The 17,074-nt window shown below is 46.4% G+C and overlaps 1 protein-coding gene across 3 annotated transcripts in view; it reads left to right on the top strand.

Moving 5' to 3' along the window:
* The window catches only part of Ksr1 (kinase suppressor of ras 1), a 130,763-nt gene that overhangs the window by 67,245 nt on the left and 46,444 nt on the right, over window positions 1-17,074 (top strand). For all 3 annotated transcript variants that reach the window (XM_090350634.1, XM_090350633.1, XM_090350635.1), the window contains exon 2: window positions 16,387-16,527. In XM_090350634.1, the coding sequence (XP_090206760.1) occupies window positions 16,387-16,527 (141 nt within the window). The remainder of the gene's footprint in view (window positions 1-16,386; window positions 16,528-17,074) is intronic.

The raw sequence follows: 17,074 nt of genomic DNA, 5'->3' as shown, positions 1-17,074 counted from the left end.
CCTTTGGGAGCTACATACTTTGGGTCTGCCTGTCATTCTTTAACCCTCTGTTATGTGGGGTCAGTGGTAGGGTGTTTATCCCCAGCATTGTTGGGGGTCTGGGATGAATGAGTTTATGGGAAACAATTAAAGTGTGCTTTGTCCGTGTCAGTGTGATTATCTGATTTCCTCAGTGAGCTGGTGAGTTGGTTCCTGGGAGGCTGGCAGCCTACTACCTTGCGTGCGCTCCCCCACTCCTCTCTCTGTCTCTCTCTGTCTCTCTCTCTCTGTCTCTCTCTCTCTGTCTCTCTCTCTCTCTCTGTCTGTCTCTCTGTCTCTGTCTCTGTCTCTGTCTCTCTCTCTCTCTCTCTCTCTCTCTCTCTCTCTCTCTCTCTCTCTCTCTCTCTCGATCATGGGGCTTGATCGGTCCAGTGCTATCCTTGAGCCCTTCAGCTCTAGGCAACCACCCTACCCTTGAGCCAAGCCCCACTTTCCATTTTCTAGAGGTTAATTGAAGATACGAGTCTCAGGTTCTTTTGTGCCCTGGCAGGCTTTAAACTTTGATCCCCAGATCTCAGCCTCCTGAGTAGCTAGGATTACAGGCATGAGCCACTGTGCCCAGTCCACCACAACTTTCTTTAAAATGGATCAACTCGGACTGGAGTTTTTCCTAGTGGTAGAGTGCTTGCCTAGCATGCATGAAGATCCAGGTTTGATTCCTTGGTACCACATACACAGAAAAGGTCAGCAGTAGTGCTGTGGTTCAAGTGGTAGAGCATTAGCCTTGAGGAAAGCCCAAGGACAATGCTCAGGCCCTGGGGGGACAAAAAAAAGGATCAACTCTTAGTCAGCCATAGCCTGTCCAGAGTGACAGTTCTGTATGTACGTACGTGTAAGCGTTCATGTCTCTTTGAGTTGTATCATTCAGATCCTTGCCTTGAGAGGAGCTGCTGTCCCTGCCCCAGGCCAGGCACTCCTTGGCCTGCTTCCTTTGGTTGCTTATGATTCCATCATACAGTCTGGTTTGGCTGTTGACCTGCTCTCAACCTCCCAGGACTAAAGTGAGGCCCAGGCAGGAAAGCCGTCCTCCAGATCCATACAATCCAGCTCTACCCAGCCTCCCCAGTCTTTGCCCCATTTCAAAGGACAGCATGAGTATGGCTTGGGGTTTACTGTGTAAATGTATTCATCCAGGAGAATATCAAAGCAATAATCAAGTCAGATTCTAGCTACCTTCCAGGGTACCTAGATTTTGGATTTTCTTGATTTAGATGGCTGACATTGTTAACACAATTTACCCACCCTAACTGCTAACTACTTTGCTTCCCCTTTCTCTCATTGTGCAGATGAGGAAACTGAGGCATACAGGCAGGAGTAGCTTACTCAAAGTCCAGGCAGAGTGGTAGAACCCAGATCTGCTGGACTCTCAGCCAGGTTCCTGACTGTTGCTCACTGTAGGCCTCTGGCTGCCATCCTGGGATCATTACACAGTGCTCTTCTGTTATCTGAGGTTACCCTGTGTCAGCTGAGGTACTGAAGGCTCAGCAGAGTGCTTCTGTCTTTTGGTCATGATTGTTAGAGGATAGCTCTACTTCCTTTTCCTTCCCAGAGCTCACATTGCCTCTACCTTGCTGCAGTTCCGTTCTTGGGCTTATAGGATCTTGGTTAGTTTGGGTTTTGGAGACAGGATCCAGCTATATGTAGCCTGGGGCTGTGTAGTTCTGAGTGCTGGCATTACATGTCTATGCCATTGTAGCTTTAGGTCTGTTTCTTTTTCATGCCATCTAGGTCCCTTATTACCATACCTTACCTTCTACTGCTCAGCTAAAGGAAGTGCACCTGTGAGAAAAAGTGTCCAAGATTTTATACTGGAGATTTTATTACGGAGAAGATTTTATCATGGATTAGCTAATTAAATGGCCTTTACAGACTCTTTTGAAGGGACAAGATGCCTTTGTCAGGTAACCCCCCCAACTTTCTTTCCTTATAGTGTCCTTAAGTGGGACTCATATATGATGTTACAATCCTGTTTTCCTTTGTAAAGTATGTGTGTCACTATCTGACTGCTCTAGAGCTGTAGGGAAAAATTGGAGATGGCACTGTTAAAGCTGCTGCCACAATGAAGTGACATATGTGGCCTTGGCCATGTTGCTCCATCTCTGAGCCTTGGTTTCTCATTTCATAGAGGTGAGGTTAGTCCTAATATATTTGGGATAATGATCTCATGAGGTGCCTTCTTCCCAAAGCACTCCATGTCACCTGAAATGTGACTTGGTGTGATGTATGTGGCCATGTGTCCATAAACATGGTTACACATTGGTGTACTTCATGGGTTGTGTCAGTAATGGGTCATTTTGTGGTTGTTGGCTGGTGATGCTTGGGCCTGAGCATACAGTGGATTATAAGCAGGGTTGGGGGTGGGTTGATTGGCCCTGTGGAGCATCTTTTTCCATAGCAGGGAACTTGCTTTTAGGCTCACAGATCAATAATCAAGACTGTATATTCAGATATTTGTCATTTGAAGTTATCCCTAGTCACCCGGTCTCCTATCAAAGAGATAAGGATGGAGAAGGCTGCAGAGATAGAGATGACTACTTACAAGATGTGTATATTGTGCCAGCTGTTGGCATGTAACAATGTTTGCTCAGCAAACTTTTTTTTTTTTTGCCAGTCCTGGGCTTAGGCTCAGGGCCTGAGCACTGTCCTTGGATTTTTCTCAAGGCTACAACTCTACCACTTGAGCCTCAGCACCACTTCTGGCTTTTTCTAAGTATGTGGTACCATGGAATTGAACCCCGGTCTTCGTGCATGCTATGCAAGCACTCTACCACTAGGCCAAACTCCCAGCCCTAAAATAATTGGTTTCTTTTTTTATCTGTATTTTTTTTTTTTTGTCTTTTCTTTTGGCACTGGGGATCGAACCCAGTACGTTGCACTTGGTAGGCCAGCGCTTTGCCACTGAGCTACATCCCAGCCCTCTCAGCAAGCTTTTGAGGATGATCTTTTCCATCTGGGTGTGTGTATACACGTACATGTGTACATCGTTCCTTGAACTCAAGACCTTACTGCTCTACTGATACTCTACCATTTGAGCCATACTCATAGCCACACTTACTGCTGGTTATCTAGAGATAGTTTCACTGATTTCCTGCTTGAGCTGGCTTCAAAAGAGGATTCTCAGATCTCAGCCTTCTGAGTAGCTGTCTTTTTTTGTCATTTACCCAGAGGAAATAATGGCTCAGAGATGGTTTGTCAGTTGCCCACAATTGCCTGTGTAGGAGGTGAAGGTGGGTCTGCCAATCAATCCCTTTCCCCATGCACAATCTCATGTGTGTATGGGTGGGTGCGCATGCCTGTGCACACATGTACGCGTGAACATGTGTGCTTAGGGCTTGGGTGCTGTCCCTTAGTCTTTTCACCTCAGACTAGTGCTCTAGTACATGAGCCTCAGCTCCACTTCTAGTTTTTTAATTGGAGATAAGAATCTTAAGGAGTTTCCTGGCTGCCCAGGCTGGCTTTGACTTGCATTCCTTAGATCTCAGCCTCCTGAGTAGTTAGGATTACTGTGTAGATATGAGCCGTCAGGGCTGGCTCCCATAACTACTCCAATTAAGATGGAGAAACCTTCATTTCCCTTCCTCTAAGAATGTTGAGGGTTAGACAAACCATCATGGCAGGCTAGGGAGTGACTGCTTTTGGCAGATGCAGCCTGGTTCTGGTCTCTTTCTCATCGTCTCTGTTGGGACTATGGGGAAGAATTAGAGGTGACACTGGAGGAGCAACTTTTACTGTTGATAACTAGGGTATCATCATCTGGGTTGTTTACTGTCTGTAGAGCGTATGCTGCTAGGTTGGACCAAGTTCCAGTAAATCAGACAACATACTGGATTCTGTGTAGTTGGCCAGTTTCCTGAAGAAACTCAGCACTTCAGCTTCCTGCATTCCAGGGTCCTGGGATGCCAGAAATTCCCCAGTGAGCAAGAAGGGAAGTCTTGTCTTTATCCTAAAAAATGTTAATAAAGTATCTCTTGAATCTGCTCCTTCCTTTCCACCTACACTACCACTAACTAAATTACTTTTTGTTCTAATCATTTGCTGAATTGAGATGGCTTCTTAATTGATTTTCTTGTTCCCGATTTCTCCACACCCACTTCAATCTGCCCTGTACATGGTTTCCAGAATAATTGTTCAGAAATGCAGATCTGATCACATTTTTTTCTTTGCTTCCCTCTTCATGCCTGCAAAATTGAGTGCAGAAATCTGTGGCTCCTGACTGACTTTGTTCTCCTTCTCCCCCCCTCATCCCTGCCGTTCTCTTTACTCTCTAGCTGCCTTGCTATTCTCCTCCCTCCCACCCCCTTAAAGTTCTTTTATGGCTCTAGTCTTTGCTCATGCTGTACCCCAGACCTAGCATGCCCCCCTCAACCTTTTCCTCTGTGTGGCATCCTGTATCCCACCCTAACCTGCTGAACTCTTGAAAGATCATTTCCTCTCTGATGTCTCACTTCACCCCACAGTGTTGGGTATACACAGATCTCTGCCATGGAGCCCAGATGGCACACTCCATATTGTGTAAATTGTTCTGGTGGTAATGGGGTTTGAACTCAAGAGCCTCACCCATGCTAGGCTCTGATACTCTAGCCTCTAGCCTCAGGAAAACAAGTCTTAAGGATAGATAGGAGGTTGGGCCCATTGATAGCAATTCATTTTGGCCATTGGGTGTGGCCTTTTGTTTTGCTAAGCCTCTCTGCTTGGTGGTTCATGTGGGTCCTTTCCAGTGTGCAATGTTATGATTCTCAAGGTTTTCCTATTGTAGTTGAGAGATCAAAGAGTAAACTAGCTGCTCTGTGTCTGTGTCCAGGTGAACTTCAGACAGGTACATGGAGTATTTGAAGTAGGGGGCACAGGTTTAAGTTATAGTTCCGGCCATACTTATGGTCCCCAACACCTGGGTCAGTCCTTCCCTTCTATTTTCCTGCAGAAGTCCCAGCTCAGAGGTCACTGTGTTTAGGATATTTCGAGATCTGGTTCTTTGCCTCCCTTCTCAGCCAGGTACATCTGTGAACACATCTGTCTTCTCATCTCAGGCTGAGGGAGCAGGTTGCTATGAATCTCACAAGGCCTCGTGCTAGGAGGATGGTTCTTTGTGGAGTGACTGGTTGGTGGGTAGACATGATTCTCTCCCGGTCCTTTGTGGTCAGTTCAGGTGCATGGGAGTTAGAGGTAGACATCTTGCTTTCTCAAGATTTCAGTTTGTCTAAGGACTGCTGTCAGAACCTGTGGGCTGAAGTCATTTACTTCTCAAGATATAGGTTGATTTTCATAAAGTACAGCTTATTTGGTATTCCCTTGACATTTCAGGTAGATGCTGTCAGTCAAACATCTGTATTTTGGACAGGGTCTTACTAGGCTGGCCTTGAACTTATGATTCTCCTGCCTCAGCTTCCTGAGTGCTGAGATTACTGGTGAGTCCCACCATGCCCAGCAAATACTTATCTCTTAAATCCTGGTGAGGCTCTTAGCCTCTGTGAAAGTGAGATGAGATTGCTGGGGGTCTCTTTTTTTTTTTTTTTTTTTTACCAGTCCTGGGCTTGAGCTCAGGGCCTGAACACTCTCCTTGGACTTTCTCAAGGCTAGAGCTCTACCACTTGAGCCTCAGCACTACTTCCGGCTTTTTTCTATATGTGGTACCAAGGAATCGAACCCTGGTCTTCATGCATGCTAGGCAAGCACTTTAACCACTAGGCCAAACTCCCGGCCCCTGGGGGTCTCTTTTATCTCCTTTACTTTGCTCACATTCTTGAGTTTTCAAGAAGCTTTTGAAGCCTCTAATTGGCATTTCAACCATCAGTCTCCTTTCCCTGACTGCTGTGTTTAGTCTTAGCCTGTGAACTGTTATTAAATGAGGGTATCAATTCACCAAGAAGCTAGCTGATTTGTCAGTGCTTCTGAACAGGGTCTCCCGCCTCTACCCAGCATTGTGTCAGCCTTGGTGGGCACTCCTATTCATCCACAGGGCCAGAAAAAGATATGGGGTTTTATTAGCATGGGGCTGACCCTCCCATCTGCAGCTTGTTTCCAGGCCCTGGAGTTTGGCCCTGGAGTGGAGGGCAGGGCGGGAAGGCCCTGTTACCAGCTGTGGCTGCTCTCACCCTTGGCCTCCTTGAGAATGTCTCTACTTGCGGTCTGGGGCAGACTTGTTTGTTTGTATTTGAAGTTCCCCGACTCCAAGTTTGACGTCAAGGCAGGATGGCTGGTGGGAGTCTCAGCAGGGAGGTTGTCTCTGCACAAATGTACACGTCTGGCAGCGTCCCCAGAAGAGCCTATGAGGATGAGCTGGGCAAGGGACAGCTGTTGTGAAATGCCCTTCCTGGGGATCAGGTCACCTCTGCTTTCTTCTCTCCTTGCCCACTGTCCTTGATACTCTCTTAGTCTGTGCCTTGCCAATTACTGTTAGCCATTCTGGGGACCCTTGGGTTCTTGGCAGTGCTTGGAGCACAGGGCTGCCTCTGGATCAGGCTGTGGTCAGCCTGCGCCCTTCCTGGAGCTTTCAGAGCACTCCTCACGTTCCCAGAAGTCATTTTGCAACATGGGGTATGGCAGCCACACCAGGCTGCTCAGCTGACTGGGTTTGCAGGAAGTTCCTGGAATCACACTCCAACTTTGGGGAGGATGTGAGGGAACATCCTGCCTCCCAGGCCAGGCAGACCCGGCTGCAGGGGTGGCAGTTTCAGGCCCCATGAAGTTTAGGAGGTAGAGACAGGGACTTGGCACCAGGGAGGATCTCTGTGGGGATCTACTTAAGATGTGGTACTAAGCCAGGTGCCAGAGACCTATACCTCATCCTAGCTATGGAGAAGGCTGAGATTTGAGAGTTGAAGAAGTTTGAAGCCAAACAATCTGTAAGACTCTTATTTCCAATTTAGCCACCAAAAAGCCAGAAGTGAAACTATGACTCAAGTGGTAGAGCACTAGCCTTAGGTAAAAAGCTCAGGGATACCATTCAGGCCCTAAGTTGAAGCCTAGTACTTACATACAGAGTGTGATACTGTCTACTTGGGAGGAAAGAGCCAGGGCTTCTGGCTATCTAGGAGTTAGTCCAGAGTCCAAACCTGCCATCTTAAAGATTCAATTTAAGCTGGGTGTGGTGGCTCACACCTATAATCTTAGCTACTCAGGAGACTGGGATCTGAGGATCTCGGTTCAAAGCCAACCCAGGCACTAAAGTCTGTGAGACTCTTTATCTCCAGTTAACCACCAGAAAACCAGAAATGGCACTGTGGCTCAAGGGGTAGGGCGATAGCCTTGAGCTGAAGAACTCAGGAACAGCACCCAAAGCCAGAGTTTAAGCCTCACAATCACCACCACAACAATTAACAACAACAACAAAAAGATTTCATTTAACCAAGGACAGGAGTTGAGGAGTGAATGGTCATCCAGGTGGCTCACCTTACATGCAAAGCATGCTGAGATCTTGACAGTGGTAGCTAGTTTTAATGAGTTCAGTGCTGGTTGGGTAGTGTAACCCAAGGGTGTATTATTGCAAATGAGGACCAGAGGTCACCCTTCAATTGGAAGCCTAGACTAGGATGTAGCTCAGTGGCTTTTGCCTGGCATGCACAAGGTCCTGGGTTTGATCCCCAGCAATGCAAGTAGGAAGCCTGGCATTTAGTCACAGGATTAGTTGCCTGGAATGACAGAGCATTGCTAGATTCATGTTGCAACAGAGGCTGGTCTTACTGAATGGTATCCTGCTTGTATTGGCCAGGACAAATGAGAAGAGCTGAGGGAAGTACGTAGCAGGAGTTGTTTTAGGAGGGGATGTGCTGCACAGAGACAGAGTACTGGACCGAATCCTCCTACCTTTGTAATTCAAAGATGTAAAGCTTTTGGTGCTTTGGGTTCTTATTAGTAAGAAGGGAATATTAAAGTGCTGTTACAAAGCATCAGTTTAACACATGTGGTTGCACATGTGAATAAGTGACAAAAGCAGCAGCTTGTCATTGTGCCAGGACTCAGAATTGAACACACTGCTGCTTAGGGGGTCCCTTAGCCAGTGAGGGAGCCAAGCTGGCTCAACATAGTTTTGTTTTTCTCTGTCCGATACTAAGAACACAGTTTTACCTGTTAAAAGTTGGTAAGCAGAGGTTGGGAGTTTGACCAGCATGCCTAGCATGCACGAAGACCCGGGTTCAATTCCTCAGTAATGCATACATAAAAAAGCCGGAACTGGTGCTGTGGCTCAAGTGGTAGAGTGCTAGCCTTGAGGAAAGCCCACGGACAGTGCTCAGGCCCTGAGTTCAGGCTCCAGGACTGGCCAAAAAAAAAAAAGAAGTTCGTAAGGGTCTGCGATGCTTCTGAGTATACGTCACTGTATTTTGTTGGGGAAAGAACAGTTGTGTGAAAACTAGCTTATATGCTGCCAAAAATCTGCCCATTTCCTGTCTCCTGGAATTGTTATGCTGCCAAAGATCTATTCCATTTCCTGGCTCCTGGAATTATCATTGAGAATCTACTGTGTCATTGAATAAGATGGTTAATTCTTCTGAGTTGATAATCAAGAAAGCTTCCTTTCAATATGAGAATCCGGAATTGATCTCACCCTGTGCCTGGGATCCATCTGTCCCTTCATACCCCAACATCTGTCACTAGGGATGAAACCATTCATTCTTCTTTTGAGACATGATGATGGGCATCATGGAGACGATTCTGTCTTGACTGTCTGAGTCAAGATTGGGTTCACAGCACTGGCCCAGATCACGAACTTATGCGTCCCCTACAGAAAAAAATCTCTGCAGCCTAGACCCTGCCCCTGTAGAGTAGAGCTGAAGTCAGCTGTCTTAAGAAAATGTATTTCTTGCAAGGTGTGAGAAAGCCCATAACACACCCCAAAGATCTGTGTGCTTCTCCTTGCCGATGTGTACCTGTGGTTGAGTGGAGTGACACTCATGGGATCTTGGGCATCAGCAAAGCACTAGAGGACAAAAACTGGGGTCTGTGGAGTGAGTGTAACAGTGCTGTGGGGTGTATATGGTACTCTCCATTTGCAAATGGGAAGCTAAGAGGAAGTAAACTAGTTGTCTGTCCTTCCCTCTGCCCTTAGAGCTACCTTAGTCTACCTAGTTACTAACCCAGTGCCTTGGATGGAAAAAGGGGGTTAGGATAGTTCATGAATGGCTCAACTAGAGAGATCAGGTACTGGCAGTAAACGAGAAGCATGAGCACACTGTGCCTGTAGGTAGTATATGTTTGCCCACTCTGACCACTGTGCCACCCAGCTATCCTGTGACAGTGGCTGGTTCCTGATCAACCGTCCTGTGGTAGCTCTTAGGTGCTCTATCACTTTGAGCAACAGCTCCACTTTCCATGTGGGCTCTTCTAAAAAGTTAGGATGACAAGGAAAGAGGGTTTCTCAGGAGAAGCTATATTCTGTGTACGTGGGGTCTGTGAGCAGATCAGTTGGATGGGCCTCCTTCTTTCTGAGGATCCCAGATTTCCAGGACCTGCTTCCTTTCTGAGCAGGAATTTCTCCCTCTCCGTGGTGAGTGGCTGCAATGAGCATGTCCCTGTGGAACATCTGCTCTTCCAGGCCCACACTCCTCAGGGATACTTCACAAGCCTCCCCTTCATGGAAGCAACTCCTGGCAACTTCTGTTTGGAAAATTCTTGTCTAGATCATGCCTGGAGCAAGTGGAGTGGCAGATAACCCTTGAGCTTGATAGGGATGGCAGATTGATAGGGGTGCAGGTGCTCATCAAGGCAAGCAGTGTTCCTAGAGTCGATGCCACTCCACTCCAGTCACATTGACTGTTCCTGAGGGTGAAGGTAAGACTTCCAAGGAGAGGAGGGGCTCAGGGTTCCCCAAGTGAGCCAGGGTGAGGCAGATCTTAGTCTTCCCGCTTTTAGAACAAATATATCTGATATTCGAGCTCCAGCATCAGTTCTCAAGGATGGTGTCAGAGTTCAGAGTTGTTTTTAGCCCCATATCAGGAGATAGGTATGATTCTACCCTCAGTAGTCCCTCCTGCCCAAGAGATAATAAAGGAGGGCTTGAAAACAGATTGATGTGGCTATCACCTACCACAACCACCACAGAGCAGGCATTTTACTGAACATTTTCACGTGTACTTTCTCATGTAAATCTTTGCCCTAGCTTTTTAGGTGCATCAATTGTATGGATTGATGGAAAAAAGTAAGACCCAACTGGATTTGGTGGGGGTAATCCCAGCACTTGTGAGGCTGAAGCAGGAGGATCATGATATTGAGTCAGGATTGATTTACATAGTGAGATCTTATCTCAGATCCCCTTCTATTCCCACCCCTCCCATCCCACCCCCATCAGAGAAATTAAGTCTAACGCTTGAAGTTTCTTTGCTGTGTTCACTCACATGTGTGCATCCAGGGGCTTTGAAGCTGCTCTGCAGTCTTGAGAGTGAGAGTTCTTTCTCTCAGAGCTGTGCAGCCAAGGTAACCACCAGTAGTATCATAGGCCCCCATATTTTGCTGGCTTTTTCCAAGTACTTTTTGTCTGTAGCAGCTCACATGGCCCTGACCTCTGAAATGGCTTTGTTGTTCAAGGTGGTGAGGACAAAGCTGAGGTAAGCAAAGCTGACCTTAAATGTCAGCTGGGAACCAAGTGCCTAGGTCTTGCAGCCCAACACTCTTAGCAAATTTGTGCTGTGTACTAAGTATCTGACCACATCCAGACTTCTATGGGCTGGCTTGAAACTCTTCTGTTCTCTGAAAGCCAGGCTGGGTGTAGGGCAGGGCAGGGGGACAAGCTGAAGGGAAAGAACAATGAGTTGGGGGGGCCTCAGTTCCTGCCCAGCCTCTACCAGCATCCTAATGACGCCCCCTGGTGCTGCTGGAACTTCATCACTGGAACCACAGGTGCTATTCTAGTCCGGAAAATTTATATCTTGTGGTTTTTGTGGTGAAGAGAAAATGCTGGTGCCAATAAAAGGGCCCCTGGCAGGTCCCCAGGCTGAGCTGGTAAGCCCTGCTGTGGTTTGTCTGGGAAAGTGGCCCTTCGGTGCTTCTGAGATTGCTACAACTTTCTGAAAAGTGAGAATGGCTCCATTTTGCTGTGATGGGAGGCTCTGCAGGCTGTGAGTACTGTGGTGCTTCGTGCCCTTCAGAAGAGCCCAGATCTGCAGAGAGTAGCCATAGCACCCAGGTCATCCCCATTCGTCTCACTCATTTTTTAGGTGCAGTGGTCAGTCACTGTAGGTTCTATCTATCCTCCTGTCCTTGGGTGTCTTAGCAGAGACAGAAAAGGTAGGCTAGGAATATAGCTCAGTGGTAGAATATGGCATGTTTGAGGTCCTGGTTTAATTCCCGAGGACTGGAAAATGTATCTGTATTTCCATTTATTCCACCAAGGTCTTAAAGTCACAAACTGTAAGCCAGGGCACTAAGCAGGCTCCTGAGTAGTGATCAAGAGTATAAACCTAGCCCTCGCCCTTCCAGAGTCCACAACCTTCTTTAAAGTGGAAAGCAGACACTTGATAAATTAGATCTGTGGCTCACGCCTGTAATCCTAGCTACTCAGGAGGCTGAGATCTGAGGATCAAGGTTCAGAGCCAGCCAAGGCACAAAAGGACTTGAGGCTCTATCTCCAATTAACCTCTAGAAAATGGGAAGTGGGGCTTGGCTCAAAGGTAGGCGGTAGCTTTGAGCTGAAGAGCTCTGGGACAACACCCAGGCTAAGTTCAAGACCCACAAAAGAAAAAAAAAAATTAGGTCTGTAATTCTGGAGGAAGGGGTGTCTACTAAGCCAAACATAGCTGGGTTTCCTAGGAAGATCCTGCCTGGCACCAGGTGGGACCTGAAAAAGGGCTGGGCAGTTTTAGAGAGGCTGAACTTCTAATAGTAGCTGAGGCCAGACTAGCCAACTGTGGCCAAAGCCCAGTGTGGAATGATTGTGTTGTGAATTGCTCCTAGAGTTCTGCCCCATGCTGGTGATAGATGGTTGTTATTGCTGCTTCTGCGAGTGCCAGGGCCAGCCTCTTTGGTTGATGTGGTTTTGTGTTTGCCTACCTTTGGTCAGCCCTCTGAAATTGTGGCTTGGGAGCAGTTTGGAATGGTGAGGAGAATTGGCTGCTTTCTTCCTCTCCAGCCATGTGTGCTGGCAGGTGGGGTAGAAATGAGTGGGGTGGACACTGGCTGGCTCTGATGTAGAACATTGAGACCTAGCTTGTCTTTTGGGGGTTTCCATATCTTCAGTATGAACTGGTCACTCTTGTTTTGCAGATGAGCGAACTGAAACTTAAAAAAAAAAACTTTTTTTCACTTCCTGGAAGACAAACAGCTAGTAATTGGCAAATTTAGACCTGCTCATCTCAGTAGTATGTGTTCTGACCCATTCCTGCAAGAGACTGCTTTGAAGCTGTTAGCTTGGCTTGTAAGGCCTCTGTGGTCCAGGCTGTTAGAGTGACAAGAGGAGAGCAGAGATCTTCACTTGGCGATGGGGGAAGCCTTGATGAAGAGATGGCCCACTGGACAGAAAGGACAATTTGAGCTGAGGCCAGCAGTGTAGGGATAGAAGACTAGGCCAGTAACTGAGGAATAGCTGCTAGATGGTTGTGTGCCTTTAGGACTAGATGGGACAGAGAGGGGATAGAATGGAGATGAGCCTAGGAATGGAGGTTGAGTCCCTGATTTTAGAATTTGTCTCAGGGAGGGATATAGATCCAAGACTGAAGGAGGGACCCCAGTGCTCTACCTCAAGCACTGGTTGCAGGTGACATTTATGTCTGCACATTAGTGACCTTCATGCTCTCAAGTGTTCCCAGAGATGTAGTTTTCCTAATGGACAGCAAATTAACTTCTTACACATAAGAATTTGTGAGCCTCTGTGGAGAGATTTTTTGGGCAGAAATTCCCTGGGTTTGTCTGTGGGCTGGCACTGGCACTGAACATCAAAACTGCAACTGAGGGGTAGGGGGAGAGAAATGGAGACAGAAACAGAAACATGAGCAGGGGTATCAATGTATGAGAAGTAATGCACCTACTACCTGGCAGATGTAACTGTAACCCTGCCAATTAAAAAAAAAAAAGATTGCAGCTGACTGGGATCATTTTGATTCTGTACCCATCGGGTAACAAATCCTCTTGGCAACCTGTGGTGGCAGAATTTACAGCTTTGGACCTTCAGAGAGATGGCCAGTAACCCCTAATGGGTTAAGTACTGATAAGTCCAGCGGGCTTTGTTCATGCTAGGCAAGCACTCTACCACTAGGCCAAACTCCTGCGCACCCTTCCTCCCTCCGCCTTTAAAAAGAAAAAAAAAGGACAGGATCTTGCTGGCCTCCAACTTTTAGATCTCCTGCCTCCGCCTGTTGGGATTATAGGTCTGAACTACTAGACCTTAATTCCAAACTACTTTTTGAGGGAAATTTCAGTTCGTGGTCTTGTACTTTGTTGTCATTATGGGTCTCATTTCCCATTCATGTCCCATTTTACCACACAGGTTCTTTCCCTGGTGTGTCTGTGGATAGAATGAAGAAGGCCTGTGAACTTGGTTTTAAAAGAAGAACATGGTGGGGCCGGGAGTTTGGCCTAGTGGTAGAGTGCTTGCCTAGCATGCACGAAGACCCGGGTTCAATTCCTCGGTGCAACATACATACAAAAAAGCCGGAAGTGGTGCTGAGGCTCAATTGGTAGAGCTCTAGCCTTGAGAAAGTCCAAGGACAGGGCTCAGGCCCTGAGCTCAAGCCCAGGACTGGCCAAAAAAAAAAAAAAAAAAAAGAACATGGGAATGTGGTTTAGTGGTAGAGTGCTTACCTAGCATGCCTGAAGCCCTGGGTTCAATTCTTCAGTACCATATAAACAAAAAGCCAGAAATAGCACTGTGGCTCAAGTAGTAGAGTGCTAACGTTGAGCAAAAGAAGCTCAGGGACAGTGCCCAGGTCCTGAGTTCAAGCTCTAGGATGGGTGTGGTTATGGTTGCTGGGGGAGGAAGCAAGAAGAAAAATAGTACACTTTTAGTTTCCATTAAATTTTAGTTAATGAAATGAATGTAATGTTATTCAGCCTAGTAGAGGTAATACGGTACAGTTGACGTGGAGGCTGGTGTTATTATTGGAGGCAGCAGTTATTTTCATACCACAGGACAATTGTGGCGCTATGTGAACAAGCAGTTTACACCTGTCACAACTTTAAAGCTACTAGACTTGCTGCTAATGTTATTTAAATACTTCGGTAGAAATTTAACACAGTAACCCTATCGCCCTATCATACTTAAGGAACATTTTGATGAGTATATTTACTATACAGTAGACTGGTATCTGCAGGTATGTGGTTCTAGGAGATCACCATGGAGGAGAGTGTTCTGGACATGCAGATTCAGAGACCTACTGCAGATGCTTAACTCATTTTTTCCCATAATGCCACCCCAAAGCTTGCAGCTTTTCAACAAATCTAAAATATTCACTTCATCTCTTCAAGTCATACTCATTTTTGCCTTGTGTTTTGGGCAGCATTTGCTTTTTTTTGGAAAGCAAATTTTTCATAACACTGAAGTAGAGAAACATGCAGGGAATCAGATGATTGAAATATACTTTATTAACAGAACAGACTGAGAATGAACTGTGCAATGTACATGTGAGAATTTTTGATTTGGAAATTTCTTTGGATTCAGACAAATTTTTATTATCTTTTTTTATTATTGTCAGGATGACAATGGGGGTTACAGTTACATTTGTTAGGTACTAGGTGTATTACTTCTTGTACATTGATACCCCTTCTCATGTTTTTGTCACCATATCTTTTGATTTCATTTTGTCAAAACTGTGTCAAGAATGTCTGTGATAAAGCAGGCTAATTGAAACTGATTATCTTTACAATCATAAACACTTTACAAATTTACAAATATTGTTCTTAGAAAGAAGGACATGGGCCTCCTCAGTCCACCAAAGGGGCTATTGACTAATGGTTGGGAGCTTCTATCCTCATGGGAAATTGGGGGGCCTTTCTAAATATTTGCAATTTGAAATCATCTGTTATAGCTAGGCCCTTGTTACACCTGTAATCCTTGCTGCTCAGAAGGCTGAGATCTGAAGATTGAGTTTGGAAGCCAGCCTGGGCAGGAAAGTCTGTGAGACTTTTCTCTCCAATTAGCCACCAGAAAGCCTAACCTGGAACTGTGGCTCAAGTGGTAAAGCATGAGTCTTAAGAAAAACAACAATAAAATGGCTCAAGAAGAGCACTTAGGCTCTGGCAGGTGTCCCCCTCTCTCTCTCCCTCTCTCCCTCTCTCCCTCTCTCTCTCTCTCTCTCTCTCTCTCTCTCTCTCTCTCTCTCTCTCTCTCTCTCTCTCTCTCTCACACACACACACACACACACACATACACACACACACACACACACACTGCTATTACTATTAATTTTAAGTCTATAACATTGTTGACTTATAGTTCCCTGCAAAGAACTATATTTGAAATCTTTACAGATAGAAGGGAAAGGAATGAATTAATCAGGCACAAAACTCTTGAGGGGAAGCTGGACCTGAGGGTCTCTCAGTGATGGGTTTCCAGACACTGAGGTTGTTGCTTGCCTTGTTACTCTGTAGGTTACCATGTGAGGGGCCACTGGAGTCCTGTTGCCATCTCAGGCAAGCTCAGGGCCTCTGGGGCCCTGCATCTTAGCGGAGCAGTAGGCTGGGCTGTCTTTGAGACAGGAGTTGCTGTAGGAGTTTGCTCAGCAGCTTCTGCTTGGAATGATCTCCCCTTTTTTTAACCTGTTCCTGGCTGTGTCCTGCTTGGATGTCTTATTTCCACTTGCATTTTCCTCAGTCCTGGTCAAAACCCAATGCTTTGTCTGAGCATGTCCTAGGTCAGGCTGTCCTTGTTCCAATGTAAGCTTATTTGAGTCTTCTGAATATCTGGACCAGCTTCCCTTGGGAAGACTCACGTGTGTGTCTGGAATTGGCTTAGATGTCAGGATATGGACCTCTGAAAATCCACTTGAGCATGGGAGTCTAGGGTTCCTACTAGTCCCACTCCCACGCAGTGGTCACAGCCACCATGTCTGATGCTATGTACTGCTGATGAGCTAGGAGTTTGTCTCTTCTTAACCTTTCTGAGAGGGAGTGAGTGTTTCCTCATTTTGTAAAGGAGGAAACTGAGGCTTTCTTGGCAGTTGGGGAAAAGTTAATTAACTTGTCCAAGGCCACAGAACCAGAGTAGCTTAGTGGATTCCAAGCCAGGCCATCTGATGTAGGGGGTTTAGGGCATCCTCCTAGCCTCCCAAGCCCTCACGTTATCAATGACCACTTCTGGTCCATCCTTTTCCTAGCCCTGTCCTTGGCATTTGTGGCCTTTCTGCTGTGGGAATGGTGGCAAGGGGGCCCTGGAATATGTTCAGGCTGCCACATGTTTGAGCCACTTCTCTCTTGGATTTCTCACAGGCAAAGCTGGTACGATACATCTGTAAGCAGCGGCAATGCAAACTGAGTGTAGCCCCCAGTGACAGGACTGCGGAGCTCAACAGCTACCCACGATTCAGCGACTGGCTATATACCTTCAACGTGAGGCCCGAGGTGGTGCAGGTATGTGGGAGACTCAGCAAACCTCAGAGTTGGCTTCATATGGCTAAGACTCGACTGGAGAGGGAACATGATAGTGGGGTGGGAGGACAGGGCGAATGGGGTTGGTGTTATTATTTTATAAATGGTGCAGTCTGAGGACATGGGCCATTTATTTGCTCCTTATAATGACAAAGTTTCCTGGAAACTTTGACTGTGTTTCAGTTTCTGTGCTGTACACTGAAAATGTAATCTCATTTCAGAGTCCACTAAGGAAGTGATTGTCATTATGCTTGAGGAAATTCAAGATACATAATGATTAGGAAATTTGTTTAAAATCACAACTAGGATTTAGAAATTAGTCTTAGTCTAAGTGTTTCTGACTGCTTTGGCATGTTGTCTTTTTCTGACCATCTAACCCACTCACGCCAACCCAGCAATTAACAAGCCCAGTAAACCAAGGAGACCAGGTGGTGGGGGGAGATGAGGTTAGGTTTGGGGGGGGGCACTGGATGATGGTGCATGCACACATAAATAAATCAGCATAGGTAGATGTAATTCATAGTGTCTG

The sequence above is a fragment of the Megascapheus bottae genome, chromosome 17 (assembly GCF_031878675.1).
Source record: "Megascapheus bottae isolate mThoBot1 chromosome 17, mThoBot2.hap1, whole genome shotgun sequence".
Lineage (NCBI taxonomy): Eukaryota > Metazoa > Chordata > Mammalia > Rodentia > Geomyidae > Megascapheus > Megascapheus bottae.
The sequence above is the reverse complement of the archived record's forward strand: the minus strand, read 5'-3'. Positions and strand labels throughout refer to the sequence as shown.